Source organism: Meriones unguiculatus, chromosome 1 (assembly GCF_030254825.1).
Source record: "Meriones unguiculatus strain TT.TT164.6M chromosome 1, Bangor_MerUng_6.1, whole genome shotgun sequence".
NCBI lineage: Eukaryota > Metazoa > Chordata > Mammalia > Rodentia > Muridae > Meriones > Meriones unguiculatus.
In genome coordinates, this window is record NC_083349.1 from 143,005,222 (window position 1) to 143,032,796 (window position 27,575).

A 27,575-nucleotide genomic window follows, 5' to 3' on the forward strand; every position below is an offset into this window, starting at 1 on the left:
TTTTGTGGAGTTACTTTTAGCCAGTAAAACATCTCAGAACAATGGGTTAATTTGCACAAGGAGCCTGAGGAAGAGGTGTAACCCTCACAAGCTATCCCACCTGTTGCAAGGAGCCTGAGGAAGAGGTGTAACCCTCACAAGCTATCCCACCTGTTGCAAGTTCTCCTCTGCTATTAGTAAAGGCCTCCTAAAAGCCATCTCTCCACCAAGATTTAAATATTAAAGCAGGCCACTGAGTCATGGCTCCAGACAACTGTTGACTCTTTCAGGCAGACATTTTACCAGTTCTTGGATCCCTGACTCTCCTGGCCTGTTTCTTCCCAGGCAGGTCAATCTGTGAGGACATCAGCTCCTTCTTTGGCGTACTGATGGCAGCAGAGCCCCTGACTGAACGGGAGGGGGCCATTGAGACCATAATCAACAAGTTCCGCATTATTGGAGTGGTGGAAGAACTAGCTCCCAGAATGAGCTTCAATGCATTTAAGAAACTGGTCCTCCAGCAGCTGCCTCATTTTCTCAAGGTTGGTAGAGGTCTCTAGGACTGAGATTTTCTAATTATTCCAGGTAATGACTGCATGTGTACATGGTTCTGTGTTTCCTCAACTCAGGTAAGTGTGTGTGTTTTTAAAACTAGATGAGCAAAATTGCTGTTTGGCGCAAACGGGAATGTGTAATTATTGGGCTGCGTGTTTGTGTCAAACCATGCTGTGGAGACCTTGGGTCTGCCTGTGCAGGGTGGATATCAGGCAGGTGGAGCTCAGAGGAGGGTGGCCAGGCCAGGTTGATGCCCTCCGTGGCTGAGCAGGATGGTGAGTGTTGTCGGACCTCCCTGGACACCCCAGGAAATAAACCACCTCCAAGCTGGGAGATCTGTCAAAGCAGGAACTCGGTTTATTGAATAAAATGGTCCTTTTTTGGGTTTGGGTCAGGAGGCAGGATTAAGGAAGTGAGATAAGATGAGCTAGAGGGCAAGGTTAGGTAGTGCAAGGAGAGGTGGGCCAGTGGCAAAACTCCATGTAACAGTTACCAGGCAGGGTCGATTTTAAGACAGATATGCTGAATCACTTTTGCCCAGAAGTGGTGCCTCTTAAATCAGAAGCTAAAGACAGCTCTCCAAACTCGAGCCAGGCTCAGGTAGATGCAACAGGCCTCATCAGGCCCAACATGCCTGTGTCTCTCTGGTCTTATTTTATCAACATATCACAGGACCTAGAGGTGGATTCCTAGAGATTTACCGACAGTAAGAACTACATAGAAGCTTAACAAAAATAAAACTAGAAGTCAGGCATGGTGTTGCTTGCATGTGCAGCTGTAATCCCAGCACTCGGGAGGCTGAGGCAGAGGGATCTGGAATTTGAAGTCAGGTTAGGGAGACCCTTTCTCAAACACTCCCTAAACTCACAGTGCACTCCTCCCTCAGTGTTCCTGGGCCTGTGAGGATCCTCTGTAACTACCATCCACTCCCTGTGAGCCCTCCCTCAGGAAGGGGCTCCTTCCACAGAGGTGAGTGGGGAGTCTAACACTGACTCTGAGCTTGTGTGCTGTCGTAGTTTGATAACAGTTTATTTGACTTCATTTATGCAGATTCACAGGTGCATCCAAGCGTGTGAACATGGCTGTGTGTGGTCGTGCACACCTTTAATCCTAGCACTCAGGAAGCAGAGCCAGGTATGTTTTTTGAATTTGAGGCCAGCCTGGTCTATAGAGCCAGTTCAGGGCAGCCCGGGATACACAGAGTATCCCTGTTTTGAAAAACAACAGAAATGAGTGTGAGTTTTTTTTCTCCCCGAGACAGGGTGTCTTTGTGTAGCCTTGGCTTTGTAGACCAAGCTGGCCTCAAAGTCATAAAATGAACTGTCTCCCTGAGTGTTGATCCAACATGCCTGGCTGAATTTTATTTTCAATTTTTTATTTTTAGACAGGCTATCACAGGTCCTTGCTGACCTGGAACCTGCTATGTAGTCCTGGATGGCCTATCCTGCCATAGCTTTTCAAATTTTGGGACTGTGATACCCCACCCAGCTCCTGGATTTTCTTTTAGTTTTCTTCTTTTCTTTTTCTATTTCTTTTCTTTCTTTCTTTCTTTCTTTCTATCTTCTTTCTTTCTTTCTTTCTTTCTTTCTTTCTATCTTCTTTCTTTCTTTCTTTCTTTCTTTCTTTCTTTCTTCCTTCCTTCCTTCCTTTCCTTCCTTCCTTCCTTTCTTTCCTTCTTTCTTTCTTTATTTTTATATTTATGATGTATGTATTCTTCTGCCTGAATGTGTGCCTGAATGCCAGAAGAGGGCACCAGGTCTCATTATAGAAGCTTGTGAGCCATCATGTGGTTGCTGGAAATTGAACTCAGGACCTCTGGAAGAGGATCCAGTGCTCTTAACTTCTGAGCCATCTCTCTAAGGTTTAATTATTTTTTGATTCAAACTTTTTGCTGGTTCCAGTGGTGCATGCCTGCAATCCCAGCACTCTGGGAGGCATAGGCATGCAGAAATCTGTAAGTTCGAGGCCCACCTGGTCTACAAAGTAAGTCCAGGACATCCAAGGCTACACAGACAAACCTTGTCTTGAAGAACAAAAAAAACAAAACAAAAACAAAAAAAAACAAACAACCAAACAAAGAACCCGTTTTTCTTTCTCTTTTTCCTACTTTCTTTCTCTCTCTTTCTTTCTTTTTTCTTCCTTTCTCTTCTTTCTTTCCCTTTTTTATTTTTCTCTCCCCTTCCTTCCTTCCTTCCTTCCTTCCTTCCTTCTTTCTTTCTTTCTTTCTTTCTTTCTTTCTGACAGAATCTCACATATAGACCAGGCTGTCCTCAAAATTCTAGAAATGGTTGGCTCTGTCTCCCAAGTGCTGGGATTAAAGCTATGCATCACCAGGCTGGGTCTTATTTAAAACAAATGTTTTTTGAAACAAGGTCTCACATAGTCCAGGCTGGCTATAAATTCCTGCTCCTCCTGCCTTTCCTTCTGTAGTGGTAGGATAAAGCTATATGCAGCTGTGCTCTTCGTGACTCCATTTTATGCTGTGGATAGTGTCACTGATGAATCTGCAGAGTCTGGTATTAACAGGGGGTCAGTACACTAGGGCATTTTGGCTTTTCCAGGGAAAAGTAAGGGGAGTCTGGACAACCTAGTTCAGAGTGGAAGAGGAGGATCGGCTGAGCTGAGGGCTGAGGCAGGGACCTGGCAGGGTTGCCCACCCCCTTCCTCCACCCTCTACCTCAATACTCTGCTTACATCCAGGAAGCTGGAGAGTTCAGTTTGTAGCAGGTCTTTCAGCTCCTACTTGCTCAGTTTACATTTGTCCCTTCCTTGCCCGAATGGGCATGGAAGACATTGATGAGGGTCTCCATGGCAGTCTCCAGCTCAGAGACCATTTCAGCACACACCTACCCACCCCCACCTAAGGGAAGTGAAGTGTCAATCAGTTTCAGGAGCTCTGGGGTCCTCAGATAAGGGAATCCTCAGGCCTGGCCCTGGTTTCACAGCTCTGAGAGCTACAAGATGGGACCCTCCTCTACGTTATCTTTCATTGAGATTTTGCAAGGTGGGAGAAACCCTGTCCCACCTATGTCCAGTCCAGCATTCTGGATCCCTCCATCACTCCCGAGCCAGAGGGAGTCAGGGATGGTCATGAGATGAAGGAACAGTAACTGGGATGTCTTCAGAAGTCTCCAAACACACATGTAGTGACTGGCTCCTGGCTGCCTGGGCAGATACTTAGGGTTGAGAGAGGGCTAAGGGTGGCCACAGGACCAGGCAGGCTTCTAGCTCTATTTTTACCTTCTGGCACTGTCACAGTCAAGCTTTGCTGTGGGTAGTAAGTCTCTGAAGCCCACAGAGGGAGAAGTCTGGTGTCTTTAGTGGCGGTGATGGGGTGTGGGGTTTGCAAAAGTTGGTGTGGAGGGGAGCCAAACTGCTAAGTGACCCTTACTTTTTAGTTAGAAAGCATCAAGCCCAGGTCCTTTTGGCTGGATCTCCATCTTTCTGGGCCTGAGATTCACTTATTCATAGCAGCCTCACATTCTACAGCCATAGCTGTCCTGGAACTAGCTCTGGTTGGTTGGTCCTCAATTTTTTTTTTTTTTTTAAAGATTTCATTTATTCTCAATGCTCTATGTGTATGTAGATCTTCAGGCCTGAAGAGGGAAATAGAGGTTATAGATGGTTGTGAGCCACCCTGTGGTTGCTGGGAATAGAACTCAGGGATATTTGGAAGAGCAGACAGAGCTCTTAACCACTGAGCCATCTCTCCAGCCCAGGCCCTCAACTTTTGGAAGTTCTGTCTCCATGTCCAAGCCACCCTGCCTGGCTCCCCTCTCTCCCCAGCATTTCATTATAGCTTCTCTGGGGGTATGCTTCCCATGACCTCCTATTCTATTCCTCTTGTCTGCAGAATCATCGGGTCTCATCACATAGGTAGAAGCGGGAGGGAACTGTCCAACGTTTTCCCTTGGACATAGAGCTTCTAAGGAGGAACCTGCAGGAGACGGAGAGGGAGATGCCAGAGGTTGACCGCCCCAGTAAAATTCCTATGACTCGAACTCCCCTGTTCCTGGCCTTGGGTAACTGTCTAACAAATGGCCTTCAAGATAAATTGTCTCCTTGGAGAGAGACAGGGTGAAACTTCCCGAGAGAAACTGCAAGATGTTCCTTTTCCAGGCCTGCTGAGGCTGACTCTCCCCGCCCTGCTTCCCGCTTCCTGCTAAGACTGCCTTAAAAAGAAATAGCTTTCTTTCAATAAAGGAGACCTTGACAAGACTTTGGTCAGCTTTGTCCTGCGTTTCTTTCTCGCCCATTTTGCTTTTCAGGTGAAGGCCTTTTCGAATTCCCCCACGAATAACCAGTCCCGCGGGCGGGCAGAGTGACGCCCAGCGTGGTGCTCGAAAACGGACCTTCTGCCAGATGAAAATTAGAGAGACCCCAGGTTGGCTAGGTTCCGTGGCATGTCAGGAGCGAAAGCAGTAAGTCGCCTCAGCCACTCATACATTGTGCGCCCTCGCCACTCAGGAGAGAAAGACACATAAGGTAAGAAGTTCATTCCATCTCATTCAAAATGGGTCAGAAGTTGTCTAAAGAGGCAATCTTCATTCAGGATTGAAAAGCCTCTCTCGGGGAAAGAGGAGTCGGAGTTCAAAGAAAAAGGATCTCATTCAGTTTGTTGCTTTGTCTCAGAAGCCTGCACATGGTTTGTCCTGGAAAGCCCAGAGAGAAATCCTGGTAAATGGGATAAGGTGGGCGCTTGTCCTAATAAACTTTTAGAAAAAAAGGGACCCAGTGTTATCCCCTTGCAGATCCCGATCGCCTAGAACCCCCAGAGGAGAGCGATTTCGAGTGGGGGGGGGGCAGCCAAATACCGTAATTACAACTGGCCGCCCATCCCTCTTGTTTACCCACCGCCTTACCACATTTTTCCTAATATATGCGCACATGCGCTTTCTCCTCCCTCATCCCAAACGTCCTTGCTTTTAAAAACAAAAGAGGACCTTACCAAACAGGTGTCCGAGCTCAGTGAAGTTCTCCTCGCAACGCGAGTGCACCGATCTTTCAGCAGAACTTGCCTCTCTTCAAGTGACTTTTTAGAGGACTCTTTTTACCGGACCCATTAAAAAACAATCCCCTTAAAGAATTACATTATGCAGTTAAAAACTACGGACCCAATGCCCCTTTTAGTATTTCTTTGCTTGAGGGCCTCTCCGGGGGCGGATACCTTACCCCGGTGGATGACTCCGAGTGACCCAAGCAGCCCTTTCACGAGAGCAATTTCTCTCTTGGAAAGCGGATTTTATAGATGCCAGTAATTTCACGGGACCATTGGCCTTCAGCCTGGCCCCTCCAACCTTCCTTAACGCGTTTACAAGGCATTGGCCAATCTAAAAATACCCTACAAAGCTCCAAAATTCTAACCTAAAAAAATCAAGAGAAAAATTCAGGCACAATTCGCCCATTTGTATTTGAGAAGTTACCTATAAACTTATGGGGGCTCGTCCTGGATTTGGGGGTGCTGAGAAAAACTCTGGACACTGGCTATCGGAGGGCTCATCTGAGCTCTCAAGTAGGTACCGCTGTTGTCTTTGTCCTATGTCTCTTGTCTGTTACTTGTCTTTGATTTTTGTTGTTGTTATTGTTCTTCCTATTGAACTCTGGTACTGTTTTATGGATATGGTTTGGCTGTTGTCAGTTTGATTTGCACGCTTTATTCTAGTTCGTACCTTATGATACCCAAGAAAAGAGAGAGACTTCATAATTAATTTTAATTATATTTTATTTTGATTTATGTAAAATGCATGCTTCTGACTATTTTTTTAATTATTGGATCATATTTTAAGTTAATTGTCTATGACATTTAATGTAAACAGACATGATACATACACTCTTCTCTCTTGGATTCAAAAAAATTAGGAACAAATAATTTTCCAATGGACGAACCCGAATAGTTAGATGCTGGATTATTTGTTGAATGGTGTGAAGCCACTAATAACATTTGTTCTGTTATACCAACAGTGACAATGTTGACTTTCTGTCTCTTCTAAAGCTTTGCTTATGGTCTGGCTCGCGAGCATCTGTAATCCTGTGTTTCTCGTATGTATTTTTCTGTCTGTTTCTTTGTAGACTTGGACTGACAAAAACTCAGACAGAGGACAGTTAACATTAGAACTAGTTCTTGGCCAGGGAGCTGCAATGTGCTAGGGGAGGAGGGAGTGCTCTCCGGTGGCTGGGGAGATGCCTGGAGCCCGCTGCCTGGGCTGGAGCTTGGACAGGTGGTGCTCAGGCACTTGAGCATCTGTGGAATAACAATACACACCCAACAGGGCATGGGCTTGATGCGACCCCTGTTGAGCAGAGCACAAGAAAAAAAAAAAAAAAAAAAGGCCGGCCAAAAAGCAGGTTCAGGACATGCGGGGGAGGTAAGCTAGAGTAAAGCTCACAAGGGAGCCAAGGGAGCAGGCAAGGCTCCAGGGCTCGCTTGGTGAAAGTCCTTACACTTGGTTAGGTGGAAAGTGGCACCTTAGCTGCTCCACAACAGTAGCTGCTCTGGCTGCCGGCTGCCGAGAGTAAGAAAAAACTCCTCCCCCTTGCCTTCCTGCCAGCTCAGCAGGGAAGGGAGGGGCAGGAGCTCACCATGCTCTCTTGCTCCTCTCTTCCCTCCTCCCACCTAGGGGGCTTACAACTTACAAATCAAACAGTGATTTAAAAAAAACAAAACAAAACAAACAAACAAACAAAAAACTACACTTGCTCTAATGTTTAAAATTACAGCTGAGTCTAAAAGAAAAAAAAGAGTTTTACCTGTGTGTTTAAATATATGGCCATTATATAATTATTTTCAACTGATCTTAAATGGTTGGTATAATCAAAAATAATTGGGTATGTTTTGGGGTTAAATTCAAATTCTTGTTTAAAACACGTATGTGTGCCTATGTGTTTGTAGGGTCCATAAATGCATATGTTTAAATAACAACAATGTAAATTGCCACATGGTGTGGCTCAGGGAAAAAAAAACATAGTTTGCAAAATCTCTGAATCAAAATGATTTTATTTCCTTTTAGGATAAGAAAAAAGTCTTGTTCTAAGTTAATATTGGTTCTAAAGATTGGGTTGTTTGCACTGATAATTTTGGTCTTAAAATCTGGTTTTGACTTTTAAAATTATGGTTATGCTTTATAAATTTACTCCTAAAAATACTTTATTTTAACATTACAAAGACGAGTTTTAAAAATTGTTTAAATGTTTAAAATAATAAAACATTTACAGTTTATCAGATTTTTTAAGCAATAACTCTGGTGCAGTCCAGCCATATGTGGTTGAGTCCCTCCCTGTTAACCTGTGGGGCCGAGGTATCCTTGCCCAGATAAAATTAATGATGTATAGCCCCTTTTTGGTATTCTTAGGGGGGATTCCGACCCATCCTCCCCCCAAAAACTGACTGTAGAGGCCCAAAAGGCCCTAACACTGGTGGAGGCTGCCATTAATCACCAAACAATTGACTATTTCTCTTCTGGGAAAGAACTTAAAATTGTTGTGCTCCGCACTCCCTTCTCCCCTACTGGAGTTTTTTGGCAAGATAATCCCCTTCTCTGGGTGCACTTGCCTGCCGCCCCTTCAAAGGTTCTTCCCTCCTATCCTTACTTAACAGCACAGCTCATTCAGATGGGAAAAAAAACAGGCTAAAAAGGTTTTTGACAAAGAACCAGATATTTTAATTGTACCCTATAATATGGCCCAGGTCTCTTGGCTAATTCAAAATAATGACAATTGGGCTATTAGCTGTATATCCTTTCAGGAAAAAATTGACAATCATTATCCACCTAATAAATTATTATAATTTTTATATAATATGCCAGTTATTTTCCCCCGGATGACCAAAAGCTCCCCAATTGCTAATGCCAGTCTGGTTTTTACTGACGGCTCCTCTAATGGCCAAGCAGCCTTCTCAATAGATAAAAAGGTTGCTCAGATCTCCACTTGCTACAGGTCTGCTCACTTAGTAGAATTACAAGCCATTATTGAGGTTTTTAAAACCCTGCCTAATATTTCTTTTAATTTATATACAGATAGTTCATATCTTGCCCATTCTGTTCCCCAGTTAAAATTCGTTCCATTTATAAAACCTACTACTAATACAGCTCCTTTATTTTCTATTCTTCAAAAGCTCATTCATGACCGCAATTGCCCATTCTTTATTGGCCATATACGGGCTCATTCAGGATTACCAGGCCCCCTATCACAGGGCAATAATTTTGTGGATCAAGTGACCCAGTTTATAGGGTTGACTCAAGACTCCATGTTAGATCCATTGGCTCAAGCCCGACAGGCACACAATCTTCATCATCTTAACTCCCAAACACTTAAAGTATAAAATAACTGAAAAACAGGCCAGACAAATAGTTCAGGACTGTAAAGGGTGCGTAACCTTCCTGCCAAAAGTTCATTTGAGAGTTAACCCTCGAGGTCTCGTCCCCGGAGATATATGGCAAGTGGATGTCACCCACATTAATACGTTTGGCAAGTTAAAATTGGTTCACGTTACCATTAATACCTTTAGTGGCTTTATTTTCACTTCTCTACAAACAGGGAAGGCCACCAAAAATGTTACTAGTCATGTTCTGGCCAGTCTTGTAATCCTACCTTCGGCCAAAAATTATTAAGACAGACAATGGGCCTAGATATACAAACACTAGCTTTAAACAATTTTGCATGCAACTTGGCATAAAACCTATTACTAAAATTCCCTATAACCCACAGGGGCAAAAAATGATTAAAAGGGCTCATCAAACCCTTAAAAACATGCTTACAAAATTACAAACAAACGGAGGAATCTTATATCCCCTCCCAGGAAATAAAAAAAAAAAATTACTTAATCATGCATTGTTTGTCATAAACTTCCTTACCCTGGATAAGGATGGAAAATCTGCAGCAGATCGCTTATGGCATCCTCAAACCTCTCAAAATTATGCTCAAGTCCTCTGGAAGGACCCTTTAACATCACGGTGGCAGGGCCCGGACCCAGTCCTCATTTGGGGAAGGGGATCTGCCTGTGTTTATGACACCAGGGCAGGAAATGCTCGATGGTTGCCAGAGCGATTAGTTAAACAATTTAATCCACCCAGGGATGACCCTGAGAAGGCTCCTAATTGTGTTTAATTGCAAAAAAGAATGCTTCTTTTGTGGCTGCTGCTGAGCTTCTGCACCTCAACATTTGGCTCTTCTATAGATCAGATTTACGATTATGCCTGGATAGTCATCAGTCAGGCTGGCGACATCGTATGGAGCCACTCCACAACTGCAGCAAGTATCCCTTGGCCCGCTCTAACACCTGACCTTTGCAAATTGGCCTTGGGGGTCAGTGCATCTTGGGGAACACCAGATAAATTCATGCCGCTGGAATATGCTCCCGGTGATGGCAGTGGGGGTGTAGGTTGTCATAGCCCTATAGGCAGAGCTGCTCTGCAAACCAACACGGGTGGGATCTATGTCTGCCCTGGAAACCACCGAACCAGAAAAATTAACTATAAGTGTGGCTTCCAGGAGGCTTTTGACTGTGCATCATGGAGTTGTGAAACTACTGGGGATACTTATTGGAAACTGCCCCGGCCTTTGGAGCTTAAGTTATTGGGGGGGGGGGGGTAGAAGAGGATCCGATCCTGTGAAAAGATGGGCGAGAGAGTAAACGAGTCCAAGCAAACAGGTGCTTGTCAAGGACTAACTTTACTGAGCAAAATCAGCTTTTATAAAGGGTTCAGGATGAGCAAGTAGGGTTGGTGAAATGTTACAGATTCCTCTCGGCCAGGGGCCTGAAACATCTTGTGATAAGCCACGGTTCTGTGAGCACATCTCTGCTGCTGCCAAGCAGTATGTTTACCGCAGGTAAGGGAACGGGCAAGTTGAGGTAAGTTGGTGAGTTTCCACAGGTGGTCCCTGACAGGAAACCCTCTTCATCTTAGGACTACATCACTGTAAAAAGAAATGTCAGCTGGCCACACCCTAAATGGCTTTCCCATTGCCGGCTTTCCTCTGAGTCAAAAGGCTGGTGCAACCCCTTGATTATTTCCTTTACGGATAAGGGCAAAGATAAAGACTGGACATCCTGAGATTTTGAGTGGGGAGTTCTACTCTATCGGGGTCCCTTCCTCCAAGACCCAGGCCTCACCTTCAGAATAAAATTAACTAAAACCCTTCCCTCTGCTACTCGAGTGGCTATAGGGCCTAACCCCATACTCCATCCCTCATTTAAAAAGGAACCCCCTCCAGCTCGAGGGATAATTTCCTCCGTGACTCCCAGCAGTTCCCTTTCTACTCCTTTTCAACCTACTCTTCCGGCTCCCCCCCTCCACCCCCCCGGCAGAATTGATTGTAACTATGGTTAACGGCTCTTGGCAGGCCTTACAGGACTCCAATTCTAACCTGGCTGACGATTGCTGGATTTGTTATCATTCTTCTCCGGTGTTTTATGAAGGATTGGCTCTTTTTGGAGAGGTTCAAGTTACTAATGAAACATCCTTCTTAAGGTGGCAGCCCGAGTTTCAGGAAGGAATGACACTTGCTCAAGTTTCCTGGACGGGTCTCTGCTTAGGGGGCCCCCATATGCTTTTTCCCTCAGCCCTCATTCCTGTCTGAAATAAAACTGTTGTTATAAATAATACCTGCACTTATCTCTATGCACCTAATGATACCTATCTTGCCTGTTCATCTGGGTTGACTCCTTATATTGTTTCTGATACTTTTCTTAAACGTAAGGATTACTGTGTGCTTGTTCAGCTCTTCCCCTGCCTTACAGTCCATTCACCAGATGCATTCCTGAGATTTCGGGAGCAGGACTCGCCTCCGTCCAGAGTCAAGAGGGAACCTGTCACTGCTGTCACCATTACCGTACTCCTGAGTCTGGGAGCAGCCTGGGCAGGTACCGGGATCCATTCGCTGGTTACTTCCCAACAACAGTATCATCAACTCAGCACAGCCATTGATTGTGATATTCAGGAGCTTCAAAATTCCCTAGCCTATCTTAAAAAGTCTGTCTCCTCCCTTGCTAAAGTAGTTTTACAAAATAAACGAGGCTTAAATTTAGTGTTCCTCCAACAGGGGGAATTGTGTGCAGCCCTCAAGGAAAAATGCTGCTTTTATGCAGATAAAACTGGCTTGATAAAAAATAGCCTTCAAAAGGTACAAAAAACGTTTAAAAAAGAGACAGAGAGATAAAAAAAAAAAAAAAAAAGCAAGGCTTGGTACCAAAACTGGTTTTCTGCCTCCCCTTTATTAACCACTCTTTGGCCCAGCATTTTTGGACCCCTTATTAGCCTTTTGCTCCTTGTTTCATTCGGTCCCTGGACCTTCAAAAAATTAACTGACTTTGTTAAAAATCAGGATGATTCGGCCATCAGGCGTCCAGTGTCTGTACATTATCACCAACTAAAGGTGACAGAGCTCGATCAAGAGTCTGAGGAGGAGTCACCAGGTCCCCTTTGGTCGGCCTTGACTTTCCTCAGCTGGTTCCATCCAAAGATGCCTTAGGACAGTCTCCCAATTGGCTGCAGAGTATTCGATGACGGGATTTAGCATGATGCCAGGTCCAGAGGCAACAAAATACAGGCTGTGGTTCTGCCAGAGATGGGGCTAGCATGGCTCCATGTCTTGGGGGCCCACTCTCTGCAAGAGTGCCAAGAATGGATGCAGCCCATGTAACCTAAGACAGACGAGCCACCCTAAAAATCAATAATGGTGCTGAACCTGGGTGCACATCATGTAGCCGAAGACAGATGCTTCGCCCTAAAGGATAAAAAAGGGGGAGATGCCGGAGACGGAGAGGGAGATGCCAGAGGCTGACTGCCCCAGTAAAATTCCTATGACTGGAACTCCCCTGTTCCTGGCCTTGGATAACTGTCTAACAAATGGCCTTCAAGATTAATTGTCTCCTTGGAGAGAGACAGGCTGGAACTTCCCAAGAGAAACTGCAAGATGTTCCTTTTCCTGGCCTGCTGAGGCTGACTCTCCCCGCCCTGCTTCCTGCTTCCTGATAAGACTGCCTTAAAAAGAAATAGCTTTCTTTCAAAAAAGGAGACCTTGAAAAGACTTTGGTCAGCTTGGTCCTGCGTTTCTTTCTCGCCCATTTTGCTTTTCAGGTGAAGGCCTTTTCGAATCCTACATGAATAATCAGTCTCTTGGGAAGGACAGGAACCTACCTGAAGGCATTGTTCCTGAAGCTGTCCATTCCTGCCTCAGGCCAGCTCTGTTTCAGGAACTCCAGTGGGAGCAGGATAGGGCTAGTTTGTGTTTGATAAAGGCTGAATGCAAGAGGTCATTTGAGCTCTATGGGCCTGGTGAGAGCAGAAGAATGGAGAGGTCTATTGAGAAGAGACTACCATGCTAGGACCCTGAGTCCTTTGGCTGGGGGAGGGTCATGCCTTCCCCAGCCTCAGGGGCAGCTCAAGTATCTCAGATGAGGTGTCCTCATCCTTCCTCACCACTGGGTATACTGGACAATGGGTCCTGATTAGATGACATCCCAACTCTTCAATGGAGCCCTTGTGACTGTCAACTGAACTGCAGTCACAAGAAGTTGGTTGTCAGAGAGATGAGGGGAGAGAGAACCCAAGATGAGCTGATCAAAGGGATAAGGGGTTGCTCAAGGGAGGGATCTGAGTGGCTCCGGTTACCCTTCCCATCTAGGAGGGAGGGCTCCTGGAGTTTGCCTGGAGCCCTCCAGCAGCTTGGAATTTTATGGAGGGGAGGTCCTAGGGACAAAGCAGTGGGAAAACAAAGATGAAAAAACTAGGGAAGAGAGAAGTGGGGGGCAAGCTGAGAAAAGGGTGGTAGAGAGGAGATCTTGAGAAGGCAGTGATGGGACAGGGCACACTGCCACAGACCCCCTTCTTTATGCTCTCATATGGCTTATGCTCTGCTGCTCCGAGGATTCCCTGGGCTCTGGTTCTTTAAAGGCAGACACTGGCTGGAGCATCCTTTCTTATCCTCTCTCTAAAGGAGCAGGGCTGTATCCCATCCCTCCCCATACCTAGAGACTGGGGTACTTAGCAGGAGACACAGAGTTCTGTGTGGAAGGACCTGGTAGCCTGGAAGCTGCCTGGCGCCTCATTCACCAGTCTCCCAGCTCTCTGACCTTCCCGCAGCTCCTCTCACTACTTTGCAAACTTTATTTCCCCTAGATCCGGACACTGCTCTTTCCCTTGGCTGATTGCTCCCAAGCCCTCGCGGCACCACAGTATGTTCTTTCAGGATTCTTGGGGTCCTACTGAGGCCCCGTTCCCTCCAGGCTGGCTATGCCAGGGACTTATCCTAAGCAGGGCAGGATACTGACGGTTGGCCTTGGGCTGAGGTGGTTAGCAGGTTCTGAATAGAGGGGCAGGTTGCAAATGTGGCCTCTGGAGAGGTGTGGGGAGACCTGGCTTTAGCTGTCCTTCCCTAAGGACCCTCCTCCGGAAAGGCTCCACCCCTTCGGAAAGGACACCCAGAGGGCTAGGGACCAGGAGTGGACAGAGGCGCCCTCTGTCTCCCGGGCTGGCAGGAATGGGCTGCCCTGTGTTTCTTTCTGTTCTTGGTTGCACCCCCTCCCTGAGCCCAGAGGGGAGGAGGTGGGAAGAGAAGTCTTGAGAAGGGTGATGCAGTACAGGCCAAGCAGTGGAAGGGAAGAATTCTGCCCATGAGCGTCTCCGTGAGGTGAGGACTTCTGTCTGGGAACTCTGCTAGGGACTTCAATCAGGGTTCTACTATGGAGACCTCTTCCTGGGCTTTCTGAGTGTCCTTGGACTGTAGGGTGTTTTGCTGGGTCTGGTTTCTCAGATTGGGCTTCCCGAGCTGACCTCCTCAAGTGTTTGTTTTATTTTATTTTTACAAATAACAGAAGCAGCCCCTCTGACACAGACTGCTGAGTAATCCCCATATCGGGAGGGGTAGGAGGCTATGGTCCCTCCTGAGCAGGCTCTGTCCAGGTCGCATAATGCTGTTTTGAGACTTCTAGTGGCAGCAGGGCCGTTCTGTTCCATGTCTTCCGAATCAGAGGATACAGAACCTCAACACTTTGGATTTGGGAGTGGCTCTCTCCTTCCCCAGAGCTTTATAAAACTTCAGCCCAGAGGCTCCAGCTCTGCTAGCTGCATCCTATTTCCCTGCTCCGGTGAGTTCCTCTCCCTGATGTAGCAGAGAGCCCGGGTACCTTCTTTATTGACTCTGGGGTTCTTCCTTGTAAGCAGGTTTGGGCAGAGATTCAGGAAGTAGCTGTAGGAGAGCTGGCAGTGTTCCTTGTGGGTGGGAGGACAGAATGAGAGGGATGGGTAGGGAAGGTTCCTCCCTCAGTGGACCCCCAAGGGCCCTGGGTGAGGGCTTGAGGAATCTCTGATCTCTGTGGGCACCAGGCATGTTTGTGGTGCCTGGGATTTACTTATTTATAACAGCCTCCCATTCTACAGCCATAGCTGTCCTGGAACTAGCTCTGGTTGGCCCTCAACTTTTTTTTTTCTTTATTGAAGATTTCATTTATTCTCAATGCTGTATGTGCATGTACATCTGCAGGCCAGAAGAGGGGAGTAGAGGGTTTGAATGGTAATAAGCCACCATGTGGTTGTTGGGAAATGAACTCAGGACTTCTGGAAGAAAAGACAAACAATTAACCACTGAGCCATCTCTCCAGCCTAGGCCCTGAACTTTTGTCAGTTCTGTCTCCATGTCCAAGCCACCCTTGCCTGGCTCCCCTCTCTCCCCAGCATTTCATTATGGCTTCTCTGGGGGTATGCTTCCCATGACCTCCTATCCTATTCTTCTTGTCTGTAGAATCATCAGTTCCAATCACATAGATAGAAGCTGGAGGGAAATGTCTGAGGTTTTCCCTTGGAAAAAAGGCTTCTAAGGAGGAACCTACCTGAAGGCATTGTCCCTTAAGCTGTCTATTCCTGCCTCAGGCCAGCTCTGTTTCAGTAGCTCCAGTGGGATCAGGATAGGGCTGGTTTGTGTTAGAGAAAGGCTGAATGCATGGGGCATTTGGGTTCCCCGGGCATGGTGAGAGCAGAAGAATGGAGAGGTCTATTGAGAAGAGATTACCATGCTAGGGCCCTGAGTCCTTTGGCCAGGGGAGGGTCATGCCTTCCCCAGCCTCAGGGGCAGCTCAGGTATCTCAGATCAGGTGTCCTCATCCTTCCTCACCACTGGGTATACTGGACAGTGGGTCCTGATTAGATGACATCCCAACTCTTCAATGGAGCCCTTGTGACTGTCACCTGAACTCCAGTCACAAGAAGTTAGTTGTCACAGAGATGAGGGGAGAGAGAACCCAAGCTGAGCTGATCAAAGGGATAAGGGGTTGCTCAAGGGAGGGATCTGAGTGGCTCTGGTTACCCTTCCCATCTAGGAGGGAGGGCACCTGGAATTTGCCTGGAGCCCTCCAGCAGCTTGGAATTTTATGGAGGGGAGGTCCTAGAGGCTAAGCAGTGGGAAAACTAAGAAGAAAAAATTAGGGGAGAGAGTAGCAGGGGCAAGCTGAGAAAAGGGGGGTAGAGAGAGAGGAGGTCTTGAGAAGGCAGCGATGGGACAGGGCACACTTCCACAGACCCCCTTCTTGTTTTTTAATTTTATTTTTCTCATTAGTTACATTTTGTTAATTCTGTATCCCAGCTATATCCCTCATTCCCTCCCCAATCCCACCCTACCACCCTCATCTCCTCCCTGCGCCTTTCCAAGTCCACTGATAGGGAGGACCTCCTCCCCTTTCATATGACTCTTTTTTGTCAGGTATTTTCAGGTCTGGCTGCAAAGTCCTCCTCTGTGGCCTAACAGTACTGCTCCTCCCTTGAGAGGTGGGGAGGTCAAAGAGCTAGTCTTTGAGTTCCTGTTAGAAATAGTCCTGTTCCCTCTTACTATGGGAAACCAATTGATTACTGAGCTATCACGGGTCATATCCGCGCCGAGGTTCTAGGTTTTATCCTCTCATGGTCTTTGGTTGAGTGTCCATCTCAGAAAAGACCCTGTGCCCAGATATGTTTGGTCCTTATGCAGCTCCTATCCTTTCCACATCAAACTCCCCTCTTTCATATGATTCCCTGCACTCTGCCGAAGGTTTGGTTATGAGTCTTAGTATCTACTTTGGAGCACTGCTAGGTAGAGTCTTTCAGATGCTTTCTGCAGTAGACTCCTGTCACAAGTTCAATGCCTTTCCCATTTGTCTTTCTAGATGAGGATAGATCATCATACCCTGTGTCTGCTTTCTTGATTATCTTCTTTAGGTGTATAGATTTCATTATGTTTCTCATATCTTTTAGGACAGACCCCCTTCTTGATGCTCTCACATGGCTTATGCTCTGCTGCTCCGAGGATTCCCTGGGCTCTGGTTCTTGAAAGGCAGACACTGGCTGGAGCATCCTTTCTTATGCTCTCTCTAAAGGAGTAGGGCTGTATCCCATCCCTCCTCATAACTAGAGACTGGGGTACTTGGCAGGAGACACAGAGTTCTGTGTGGAAGGACATGGTAGCCTGGAAGCTGCCTGGCGCCTCATTCACCAGTTACCCAGCTCTCTGACCTTCCCTCAGCTCCTCTCACTACTTTGCAAACTTTATTTCCCCTAGATCCGGACACTGCTCTTTCCCTTGGCTGATTGCTCCCAAGCTTTCTAGGCACCACAGTATCTTTTTTCAGGATTCTTGGGGTCCTACTGAGGCCCTGTTTCCTCCAGGCTGGCTAAGCCAGGGACTTATCCTAAGCAGGGTAGGGTACTCACGGTTGGCCTTGGTCTGAGGTGGGAGCAGGTTCAGAACAGAGGGGCAGGCTGCAAATGTGGCTTCTGGATAGGTGTGGGGAGACCTGGCTTTAACTGTCCTCCCCTAAGGACCCTCCTCCGGAAAGGCTCCACCCTGTCAGAAAGGACATCCAGAGGGCTAGGGCCCTGGAGTGGACAGAGGTGCCCTGTGTCTCCAGGGCAGGCAGGAATGGGCTACCCTGTTTTTTTTTTTTCTTTCTTTGTTGCACCCCCACCCCGAGCCCAGCAGGGAGGAGGTGGGAAGAGAAGTCATAAGAAGGGTGATGCAGTGGGGGCCAAGCAGTGGAAGGGAAGAATTCTGCCCAGGAACGTCTCTGTGAAGGCTTCTGTCTTGTGTCGGGACTCAGCTAGGGACTTCAATCAGGGTTCCATATTGGGGACCTCATCCTGGGCTTTCTGAGTGTCCTTGGACTGTAGTGTCTTTTGCTGGGTCTGGTTTTTCAAATGGGGCTTCCCGCTGCTGACCTCCTCAAGTGTTTGTTTTATTTTATTTTTACAAATAGCAGAAGCAGCCCCTCTGACACAGAATGCTGATTAGTCACTATATTGGGAGGGGTGGGATGCAATGGTCCTGCCTGAGCAGGCTCTGTCCAGGTCGAACAGCAATGTTTTGAGCCAGCTAGTGACAGCAGGGGCGGTCCCATGTTTTCTGAATCAGTGGAGGCAGAAACTTGACACTTTGGACTTGGGAGTGTCTCGCTCCTTCCCTAGAGTTTTATAGAACTTCAGCCTAGAGGCTCCAGCTCTGCCTGCTGCATCCTATTTCCCTGCTCCGCTGAGTTCCTCTCCCTGAGGTAGCAGAGAGCCCGGGGTCCTTCTTTATCGACTCTGGGGTTCTCCCTTGTGAGCGGGTTCAGGCAGAGATTCAGGAAGTAGCTTTAGGAGAGCTGGCAGTGGTCCTTGTGGGTGGGAGGACAGAATGAGAGGGATGGGTAGGGAAGGTTCCTCCCTCAGTGGACCCCCAAGGGCCCTGGGTGAGGGCTTGAGGAATCTGAAGAGTCCTTTTCTAGGACCTTGTCAACCACAGGCAGGAGTGGGGAAGACGGGTAGGTTCTTGCACTGAGCATCCTCCGATCCCTTTAGCAGAAGTAGGGTGTGGGATTGAAGATGGGATCAATCTTCATTTAGAAAGACAGATGGGATGTGCATTGAACGTATGACAGGAGTCTACTGAGCGCATCTGAAAGACTCTAACTAGCAGTGTTTTCAAAGCAAAGACTCATGACTAAACCTTTGGCAGAGTACAGGGAATCATAAGAAAGAAGGGGAGTTAGTCTGATGGGGAAAGGATAGGAGCTCCACAAGGACCAAATATATCTGGGCACAGGGTCTTTTCTGAGACTGACATTCAACCAAGGACCATGTATGGATATAACCTAGAACCTCCACTCAGATGTAGTCTGTGGTAGCTCAGTAACCAATTGGTTTCCCAAAGTGAGGGGAACAGGGACTATTTCTAACAGGAACTCAATGACTGGCTCTTTGGTCTCCCCACCCCCGAAAGGAGGAGCAGTCCTGTTAGGCCACAGAGGAGGGCTTTGCAGCCAGTCCTGAAGATACCTGATAAAACAGGATCAGATGAATGGGGAGGAGGTCCCCCCATCAGTGGACTTGGAAAGGGGCCCGGTGGAGATGAGGGAGGGAGGGAGGGACTGGGAGGGAATGAGGGATCGGGACACGGCTGGGATACAGAGTTAATAAAATGTAACTGATAAAAAAAAATAAAAAAAATGGAGAAAAAAATAAAATGAATAATGAAATTGTGTATCACTCATAAAAAAAATAAATAAATGACCCAGTTTTACTTAAAAAAAAAAAAATGGGTCTGGCCCGATTGACCCTGAGCTCAGTTGGGTTTTTTCCAACCCTAGGCTTCTCTCCTAGGAACAGTAGCTAGTACGTGGGAGGGCAGGGATGCAACATAAACAGCCATTGGAGACAAGCAGTCTCCTGACCCTAAGAAAGGGAGTGGCAGAAAGAAAGGGCCATTGGAGTAGAGGCCCCTCAGGGGATGTTACCACACTTAGAGAACTCTAAAAAAAAAAACCCTTGCAGCACTGGGAGAGACCACTACAGAGATATCCCGGAGACAGACACTCAGACAGGAGAGTCAGAAAGACAGGAATTCTGTAAGTGAGATTCTGTTGTCTGTCCTGGACCCTTTCATCTCTCCCATGTTGACTCTTTCCGGCAGCCACTTCACCCGTTCTTGGATCCCTGACTTTCCTGGCCTGTTTCTTTCTAGGCAGGTCAGTCTGTGAGTACATCAGCTCCTTCTTTGGCGTACTGATGGCAGCAGAGCCCCTGACTGAACTGGAGGCGGCCATTGGGACCATAATGGACAGGTTACACACTTATGCATTGATAGAAGACCAGGGTTTCTACCTGAGCTTCAAAGTGTTTAAGATACTGGTCAACCATGAGCTACCTCACATACTCAAGGTTGGTAGAGGTCTCTAGGACTGAGATTTTCTATGTATGCCAGGCAATGACTTCTGGTGTAGGTGGTTTCTGTGTTTCCTCAACTCAGGTAAGTTTGTGTAAAACTAGATGAGTAAAATTGCTGTTTGGCGCAAACGGGAATGTGTGATTATTGGGCTGCGGGCTTCTGTCAAACCATGCTGTGGAGAACTTGAGTCTGCCTGTGCAGGGTGGATATCAGGCAGGTGGACCTGAGAGGAGGGTGGCCAGTCCAGCTGGATGCCCTCCATGGCTGAGCAGGGTGGTGAGTGTTTTCGGCCAGGACCTCCCCCGATGCCCCAGGAAATAAACCAACACCAGGAGATCTATTGAAGCAGGAACTCGGTATATTGAATAAAATGGTCATTTTTATAGGTTTTGGTCAGGAGGCAGAATTAAGGAGATGAGGTAAGATGAGCTAGAGGGCAAGGTTAGGTAGTGCAAGGAGAGGTGGGCCAGTGCCAAAACTCCGTGTAACAGTTACCAGGCAGGGTTGATTTTAAGACAGATATGCTGAATCACTTTTGCCCGGAAGTGGCGCCTCTTAAATCGGAAGCTAAAGACAGGTCTCCAAACTCGAGCCAGGCTCAGGTAGATGCAACAGGCCTTATCAGCCCACCATGCCTATGTCTCTCTGGTCTTATTTTATCAACATATCACATGACCTAGAGGTGGATTCCTTGAGATTTACTGACAGTTAGAACTAAATAGAGGCTTAACAAAAATAAGTCAGGCTTGGTGGTGCTTGCATGAGCACCTGTAATCCCAGCACTCGGGAGGCTGAGGCAGAGGGATCTAGAATTTGAAGCCAGGTTAGGGAGACCCTTTCTGAAACACTCCCTAAACTCACAGTGCACTCTGCCCTCAGTGTTCCCAGGTCTGTGAGGATCCTCTGTAACTACCATCCACTCCCTGTGAGCCCTCCCTCAGGAAGGGGCTCCTTCCACAGAGGTGAGTGGTGAATCTAACACTGACTCTGAGCTTGTGTGCTGTCGTAGTTTGATAACAGTGTATTTGACTTCATTTATGCAGATTCACAGGTGCATCCAAGCGTGTGAACATGGCTGTGTGTGGTGGTGCACACCTTCAATCCTAGCACTCAGGAAGCAGAGCCAGGTAGATCTCTGAATTTGAGGCCAGCCTGGTCTATAGAGCCAGTTCAGGGCAGCCAGGGATACACAGAGTATCCCTGTTTTGAAAAACAACAAAAAAGAGTGAGATTTTTTTTTTCTCGGTGAGGCAGGGTGTCTTTGTGTAGCCTTGGGTTTGTAGACCAAGCTGGCCTCAAACTCATAAAATGAACTGTCTCCCTGAGTGTTGAGATTAAATGTGTGCACCAGCATGCCTGGCTGAATTTATTTTTTATTTTTAGACAGGCTCTCACTATATAGTTTTGGCTGACCTGGAACTTGCTATGTAGTCCAGGCTGGCCAATCCTGCCACAGCTTTTCAAATTCTGGGACTGTGATACCCCACCCAACTCCTAGATTTTCTTTTTCTTTTCTTCTTTTCTTTTTTCTCTTTTTTCATTCACTCTTTCTTCTTTCTCTTTCTTTTTCTTTTTCTTTCCTTTCTTTCTTCTTTGTTTCCTTTCTTCCTTCCTTTCTTTCTTTCTTTCTTTCTTTCTTTCTTTCTTTCTTTCTTTCTTTCTTTCTTTTTTTCTTTCTTGTGTCATGAAGGTAAGGGTGGCCTTAAACTCCTGCTTCCTTTCTTTCTTTGTTTCATTAGTTTTTTGTTTCTTTCTTTCTTTCTTGACAGTCTCTTGAAGGTAAGGGTGGCCTCAAACTCCTGCTTCTCCTAATTCTACTTTACAAGGGCTGAGAGTACAGGTGTGTGCCACTAGTCCCAACATGACTATAGATTAACTTGTTTTCCATTTTCAGTGTATGTGAATGGGTGTTTTGTATGGTACAGGTCCGTGTGCTCCATATGTATGCTTGGTGTCCATGGGAAGCAGTAGAGGACATCAGCTCGTGTGCAATTATAGTTACAGGTGGTTGTGAACACTCATATGGGTAGTGAGAATTGAAGCTGAGTCTTGCTGGGTATCTTAGCACATTCATGCTTTTAATACTGGTGGATGCAGACAGATCTCTGAGTTCAAGCCCAGTCAGTTCTACAGAGTGAGTACCAGAACATCCAAGACTACATAGAGAAACCTTGCCTTAAAAAACAAAACAAAACAAATCAAATCAAAACAAAACAAAGCATGTAGTTTAAGGTAGCCTTGAAGTCTTTGTAGTCTCCTGTTTTGGCCTCCTGGGTGTTAGTCAGGATACAGACACAAGTGTCATGGCTTCCCCAGGACCTTCAGTCTCTTGACTGCTCTGTTTTCCTTTCCTTCCATCAACTTCATCTCCTCATGGATCTTCTTGTTTAGTTTGCCTTCTGAGACACATCATTCTAATCCTGCTTACAAACCTGCTGATTCTGCCTCTGTGCTGTTGTCAGGCCGGGGCCGCCTACCCTCAAATTTCTGTCTAGATTTACCACCTGCATCTGGTAGGTCCATCATGAGCCTAATTTCCAGAAGTGGTGAAAAGAACTCAGGAGACAGATCTCATCGATGCAAATTACAAGAGGTTTATTTTAACCATTGTGCAATGGGGTCACCCCTGCTGGTCAGCAAGGAGTGGCACTGGGAGACAAAGGCTTTGGGTTTTTAAAGGACAAGGTGCAGGAATTTTCAGTGGTTGCAGTCTTGGCAATTCAGGATTGGATGAGGTATTTAATTTTTAAAATAATTGGTTGGTTCTGGGCATCCTTAGGTCCTTGCAGCCCTGTCTTAAATATCTGGGGAATATATGATTTTCAAGTCAGTTTGGAATTTCCTGCCATATGAGATATAGCTGCAGTTAAAGGTGGGAGAGTGATTAACTCATCCTGTGTCTGTTCTGAGGAGTCGGGGCTACAGGCTTTGGATCAAAGTTCAAGAGCTATTCAGAACTAGGATTGGGGCCATTTGCCCAGTTTCCAAACAAAGTTTATCTTTCAGGTGCTGGCTGGTTGTTTTCTCTCCACCTAATAGATATCTCTGCTTGTTCTCGTCCTTATCGCTGCCCTCACAGATGGCCAATATCAGGAACTTTGACATTCCTCTGTTCTCTGGGGAAGCACTAAGAGGCTTTAATTAACATGGTCCTAACACTTAAAAATGTAAGTTATAAGGCAATTAAAGAAACATAGGTTACACGGTTAGTCTGATTCTTTCACATGTGCACCCGGAAAGCTGAGTCTATTAGAGGGACATGCAAAGGCCGGTTTTCTTTTTTCACTCCAAATCTATAACCACAAAACCCAAGGAACCCTTAGCAATGTTATGGAGTTGTGTATTTCTCTGTGAAATAGGTCACCATTTTTCCTTCCTCACATGCCTCTTTCCACATCACTTCCCCTGTCAGTGAGAAATTGACTCACTGAATATGTAAGTCATCACGAAGGTTTTATGTGTGTCCCCCATCCCCAAAACGTCTACCCACCGGGTCAGCATCTACTGTGTCTTCCTTTCTGTCCTCACAGATGATGTCATGCTTCTAAAACCAGCATCTCACCCCTCTCACCTCCTTAGAATACCTTTTCTTGCAGTGATTTCTTTTTTCCTCTACACTGTTGGGTTTTCCTTCTTCTGGATCATATGTATTAGCTTGCCCTGTGCTGGAACTCATAACAAAATCAGCTTAGGGATCCATCCCTTGGCCCTTTCTCTTTTCTACCCCCAGTCCAAAATGCTTGTATCTCTTGGGAACCGGCATCCTGCAATAGGCTCACACACTCAAACTTAGAGTAATCTTCTTGGTAGTTTTAATATTTTTGAGGAAAAAAGCTTAGTCTGCCCGTTGTATCCTCTTATGGGGTCACTTTTTCTGGGCTCACAGAATCCTTGCTCTTCTTGTACTGTGTCCTTTGAGTGGCTCACGCTTGCCACAACTTGTTGCAGAATGTCAGTTAGGTCTGAGAAAGTTCAAGATTTCCTTGGCAATGCCACCAGCACAGAAATCTTTTGCTTATTTATTTTTAATATTTATTATTTTGTTTGAAAATGTAAGAACTGTGGTCTCACAGCTCAGGAGTTCAAGATTGTGCCCTTTCCAGAAACTCACCGAGACCAGGACTCGTTGCAAAAGCAAGAGGTTTCTTAACCATTGTACAATGGGGTCACCCCTGCCGGTCAGCAAACAGTGGCACCGGGAGACAAAGGCTTTTAGGTTTTTAAAAGAAAAATTGGGGGAAATTTGAAGTTTAAATTTTGGCAATTTAGGATTGGATGAGGAAGCTATAAAGTAAGATAATTGGTTAGTCTTTGGTGCTCAAGCTTGGCCAGTCCTGCCAAGTGTGGATGCAGCTGCAATTTAAGGTGGGGGTGGTTAGCTCACCCTTGAAGATTAGCGGTTACAGACTTTTGGCTGGGGTTCAATAGCTACTCAGAAGAAGTCTAGGTTCGTTGCTGAGAAACGCTATCTCAATGACAAGGGTCTAGTCCTTCTTTTGCTGAGTGAAGGTCATTGTTTGCTTACCTTTTTTTATATCTGTCCTCACAGATAGGGTCACATATCTTCACTCTCTGGAAAGGTACTACGAGGCTTTAGCTTAACCTGGACCTAAAACTCAAAACTACAGGCTTTAGAAGACATATAGGTTACAAAGTTAGCCTAACCCTTTCAATATTTATGTGTTTTGCCTGCATGCATGTCTGTGACATGCTGGTGGGGGACAGAAAAAAAAAGACATCAGATCCCTGGAACAAGAGTTACAGACAGTTGTTACCTGCCATGTGGGTGCTGGGAACTGAATCTGAGTCCTCTGGAAGAGCTGCCAGTGCTCTTAAACCGCTGAGTCATCCCACCAGCCCCTTTTTGCTTTTTTGTTTTTATGTTTCATTTTTTGAGACAGAGTTTCTCTGTTTGTCCCAGGCTGGCCCTGAACTTGAGATCTTCCTGCCTTTTCCTCCCAAGTTTTGGGAGTACAGGGAGTCATGGTGCACCACACTTACATCTTTTTCTTTCTCTCTGTCTCTGTCTTTTAAACAGGATCTCTCTATGCAGCACTCGCAGTCCTGGACTTATGAACCATCCATTTCCCATGTCATCAGCCCTTAAAATATAATTTTTTTACACACTTCCCTGCTGTCCATTACTGTGCATTTTCACAGTGAAAAACAGGCTGACCTCCAACTCACAGCTCTCTTCCTGCTGAGCCTCCTAAGTGCTGGGATTATAAGAGCATCACAACCCATTTGGATTTACTTAAATTTTTATTTTTCAGAATTTTACTGGCCAGTTTCACACATTTACTTTTGCAAGAAGAACTTGTATTTTAAAAAATCAATTATTTAATTATGTTTTTAAAAAAATGTTATAAATTTCAATTTATTTACTATATATCTCAATGTGCCCCCTCCCTCCTTTTCTTCTGGTCTCTCCCTTCCCTTCTCTCCTTCCACACAGAAAAGGGGAGCCCACACTATACCAAGTTTTTACATATTAATTATAGTTTTGTGTGTATGGTATTAGAGATTGAAGCCAGTGCCTCATTCGTGTAGGCTGTCCAGGGCTGAATCATATCCTTAGCCTTTTTAAAAATTTTGAAACAGACTTTCATTAAATATCCCTGTAGGCCTTGAGGTGCATCCTCCAGCCTCAGTCTCTTAGGTAGTTAAGATTTCTGTTCTGCACTACCAGGCCAAGCTCATTTCTAATGATTTTGTTTGTTTTTTTGTTTGTTTGTGGAGGGTGCAGGGTGCAGGCAGAGGAGAAAGATACAGAGCAGTAGCTATGAATGGAAGCCCTGGTTTAGAGAACCTTGGCTTAATGGTTAAGAGCACCAGCTGCCCTTCCAGAAGACCAGGATTTAGTTCTGTAGATCCATGATGGCTCATCACTGTCTATATGCCAGGTTGAGGGAATCTTCACTCTCTTTTGGTCTCAGCAGGCACCAGGCCCATACATGGTGCAAAATAGCCATACACATAGGATAAAATAAAATAATCAAAAGAGAAAAAGAAGCCTAGACTCCAGTACAGGTTCTATCTGTTCTGGTCGTCTGTTCTTGGCACCAGTCCCGGGTCTCCCGAGGTTTAAATCTCAACTGTGAGGCAGACTTGTTATGCTTTCCTGTTGGATTGTTGGTCTATTATTCAGCCTCTATTTACTGAAGACCTACTCTGTGTTTTCGTGTCTTGGTGAACAATCTTTGGCTGCATACTTGACACTGAAAGTATATTGTTGGACAAGGTCCTTGAGCCACTGTCATTCTAGTGGATCTTGAGAATCAAATGATATAAAACATAATATAATATCACAATGCCTGGAATCAAGGACCTAAGAGTGGTTGGTTGTCCTGCCACTCTTCCCTTCTGCTGGTTGAGGAAGTATTGTCCAATGACTGAGCTTATGACTCTGTTAAGAAAACCCTTCTAAGAATTTGCTTCATGTCACCCAAAGATCTGTTTGGCAGGATTTGCCTTTGTCCAAATGTTGAGGCAAATGGGGGCTGGAGAGATGGCTTAGTGATTATGCACAGTGCTCTTGCAAAGGATCCAGGTTCAGTTGCCAGCACCTGTATGGCAGCTCACAACCACCTCTAAATCCTGTCCAGATACCGTCCTCTCTGATCTCTGGGCACCAGGCATGTATGTGGTGCATGTACATAGCACATGTTGGCAATATGCTCATACATATAAAATAAAATGAGCACATCTAAGAAACAAAACAGCCTCCCCACAGATACCCCAGTGTTGAGAGTCAGGTGCCTGTGAGGTATCCTTTCATCTGACACCCACCAACTGTTCAGCAACGATGTTTATGTTGTGATTGTTTATCTGGCAACAAATCCTTTCATCATGGAGGCAGGCTTCCAGAATCCATTGGTTTCATAGCCATGAGACACTGTCAAGAGCGCCCTAGAGAACCTGATAACCTGGTACTTTTGCTGTTCTCCTGACCTCCCGGCTGGTGACTAAATTGAGAAGAGGTTAGGATGCTGCAGCTGAGCAGCAGTGACTGTAGTGCCTTGTGAAGGAGGACCGTAGTTCACCCTCAGCCACAGTGTATGTTGCTGTCCTTGGATATGTGACTTCCAGGCAGTGGGACCATAGCCTCATCCTTCAGACTAGGGGCGGGTGTCGGCGCTTCTGAGGGAAGGCACGTGACAGTTCTTTCCTCTACCCTGTCTGAAGAGCCATAGTTCTAATCCTTCCCTTTTACCTCTTAGGATGTGGGCTCTCTAGATGAAAAGATGAAGAGCTTGGATGTGAACCAGGACTCGAAGCTGAATTTCAATGAGTGCTGGAGACTGATGGGGGAATTGGCAAAGCCAATGTGGGAGGAGAAGGTCCTGGAGGTCCTGAAGAAGTAAAGCCTGCTTGTTGGGATGGGGGTCAGCAGGGTCTGCTGGTCTGGGGCAGGCAGAACTCCCCTCCCTGCAAATAAAACTTCCTCCTTGAAACACAGATGCTTAATCTTCATACACTACCCTGATTTCTTTTCTTGAGATCCAGGGATGAGAAAGCTCTGCCTTTACCTGAGGTGAAAATATGAACATTACGGACATTTTGAAGACAAGGAATGTGGTTCCTCTTCATATATCTATAGCATTCTAGCGCTATGTGATTTTTTTTTTGTGTCTGTGGTGTTGAGAACAGAACATGTCCTTGAGAATGTGTGTCGCAGCAATAGATCTTTCACTAAGTCGGTGCTCAATAAATATACAGTTGATGTATGAAGAATCCAGAGCTTGGAGGCAAGAGAGGCTTCTGGGGCTCAGCTCCATGTCTCCAGTTCCCTGTTTCCTCCTATAACTCCTGGAATGTGTCCTTTGGCTGGTAATGATAAGAAACGTGCTAAATATCTCACCTGTATAACCTAGCTGACT

The 27,575-nt window shown here is 46.1% G+C and overlaps 2 protein-coding genes across 15 annotated transcripts in view; both read left to right on the top strand.

The window, feature by feature from the left end:
• The first annotated feature begins 368 nt into the window (after positions 1-368).
• On the top strand, positions 369-27,153 carry LOC110541985 (protein S100-A13-like). 5 transcript variants are annotated; one of them, XM_060367867.1, is made up of 3 exons: positions 11,273-11,392; positions 19,492-19,688; positions 26,916-27,153. In XM_060367867.1, exons 2-3 carry the CDS (start codon positions 19,536-19,538, stop codon positions 27,057-27,059), a joined length of 297 nt encoding a protein of 98 aa, XP_060223850.1. In that variant the 5' UTR covers positions 11,273-11,392; positions 19,492-19,535; the 3' UTR covers positions 27,060-27,153. The 5 variants fall into 5 exon arrangements, with proteins under 5 accessions (XP_060223847.1, XP_060223850.1, XP_060223846.1 ...); XM_060367863.1 differs by lacking the exon at positions 11,273-11,392 and adding an exon at positions 14,040-14,160; XM_060367860.1 differs by lacking the exon at positions 11,273-11,392 and adding an exon at positions 14,168-14,617.
• The window catches only part of LOC132647999 (protein S100-A13-like), a 46,499-nt gene continuing 23,805 nt past the window's right edge, over positions 4,882-27,575 (top strand). For 4 of the 10 annotated variants that reach the window (XR_009586342.1, XR_009586333.1, XR_009586343.1 and 1 more), the window contains exon 1: positions 14,054-14,160. The gene's annotated coding sequence lies outside the window, so the exon portion shown is untranslated. Of the gene's footprint in view, positions 5,020-11,269; positions 11,393-14,045; positions 14,161-19,549; positions 19,689-20,574; positions 20,658-27,575 lie in introns of those variants that run through there. The other 6 variants (XR_009586335.1, XR_009586338.1, XR_009586334.1 and 3 more) reach the window with 4 other exon arrangements.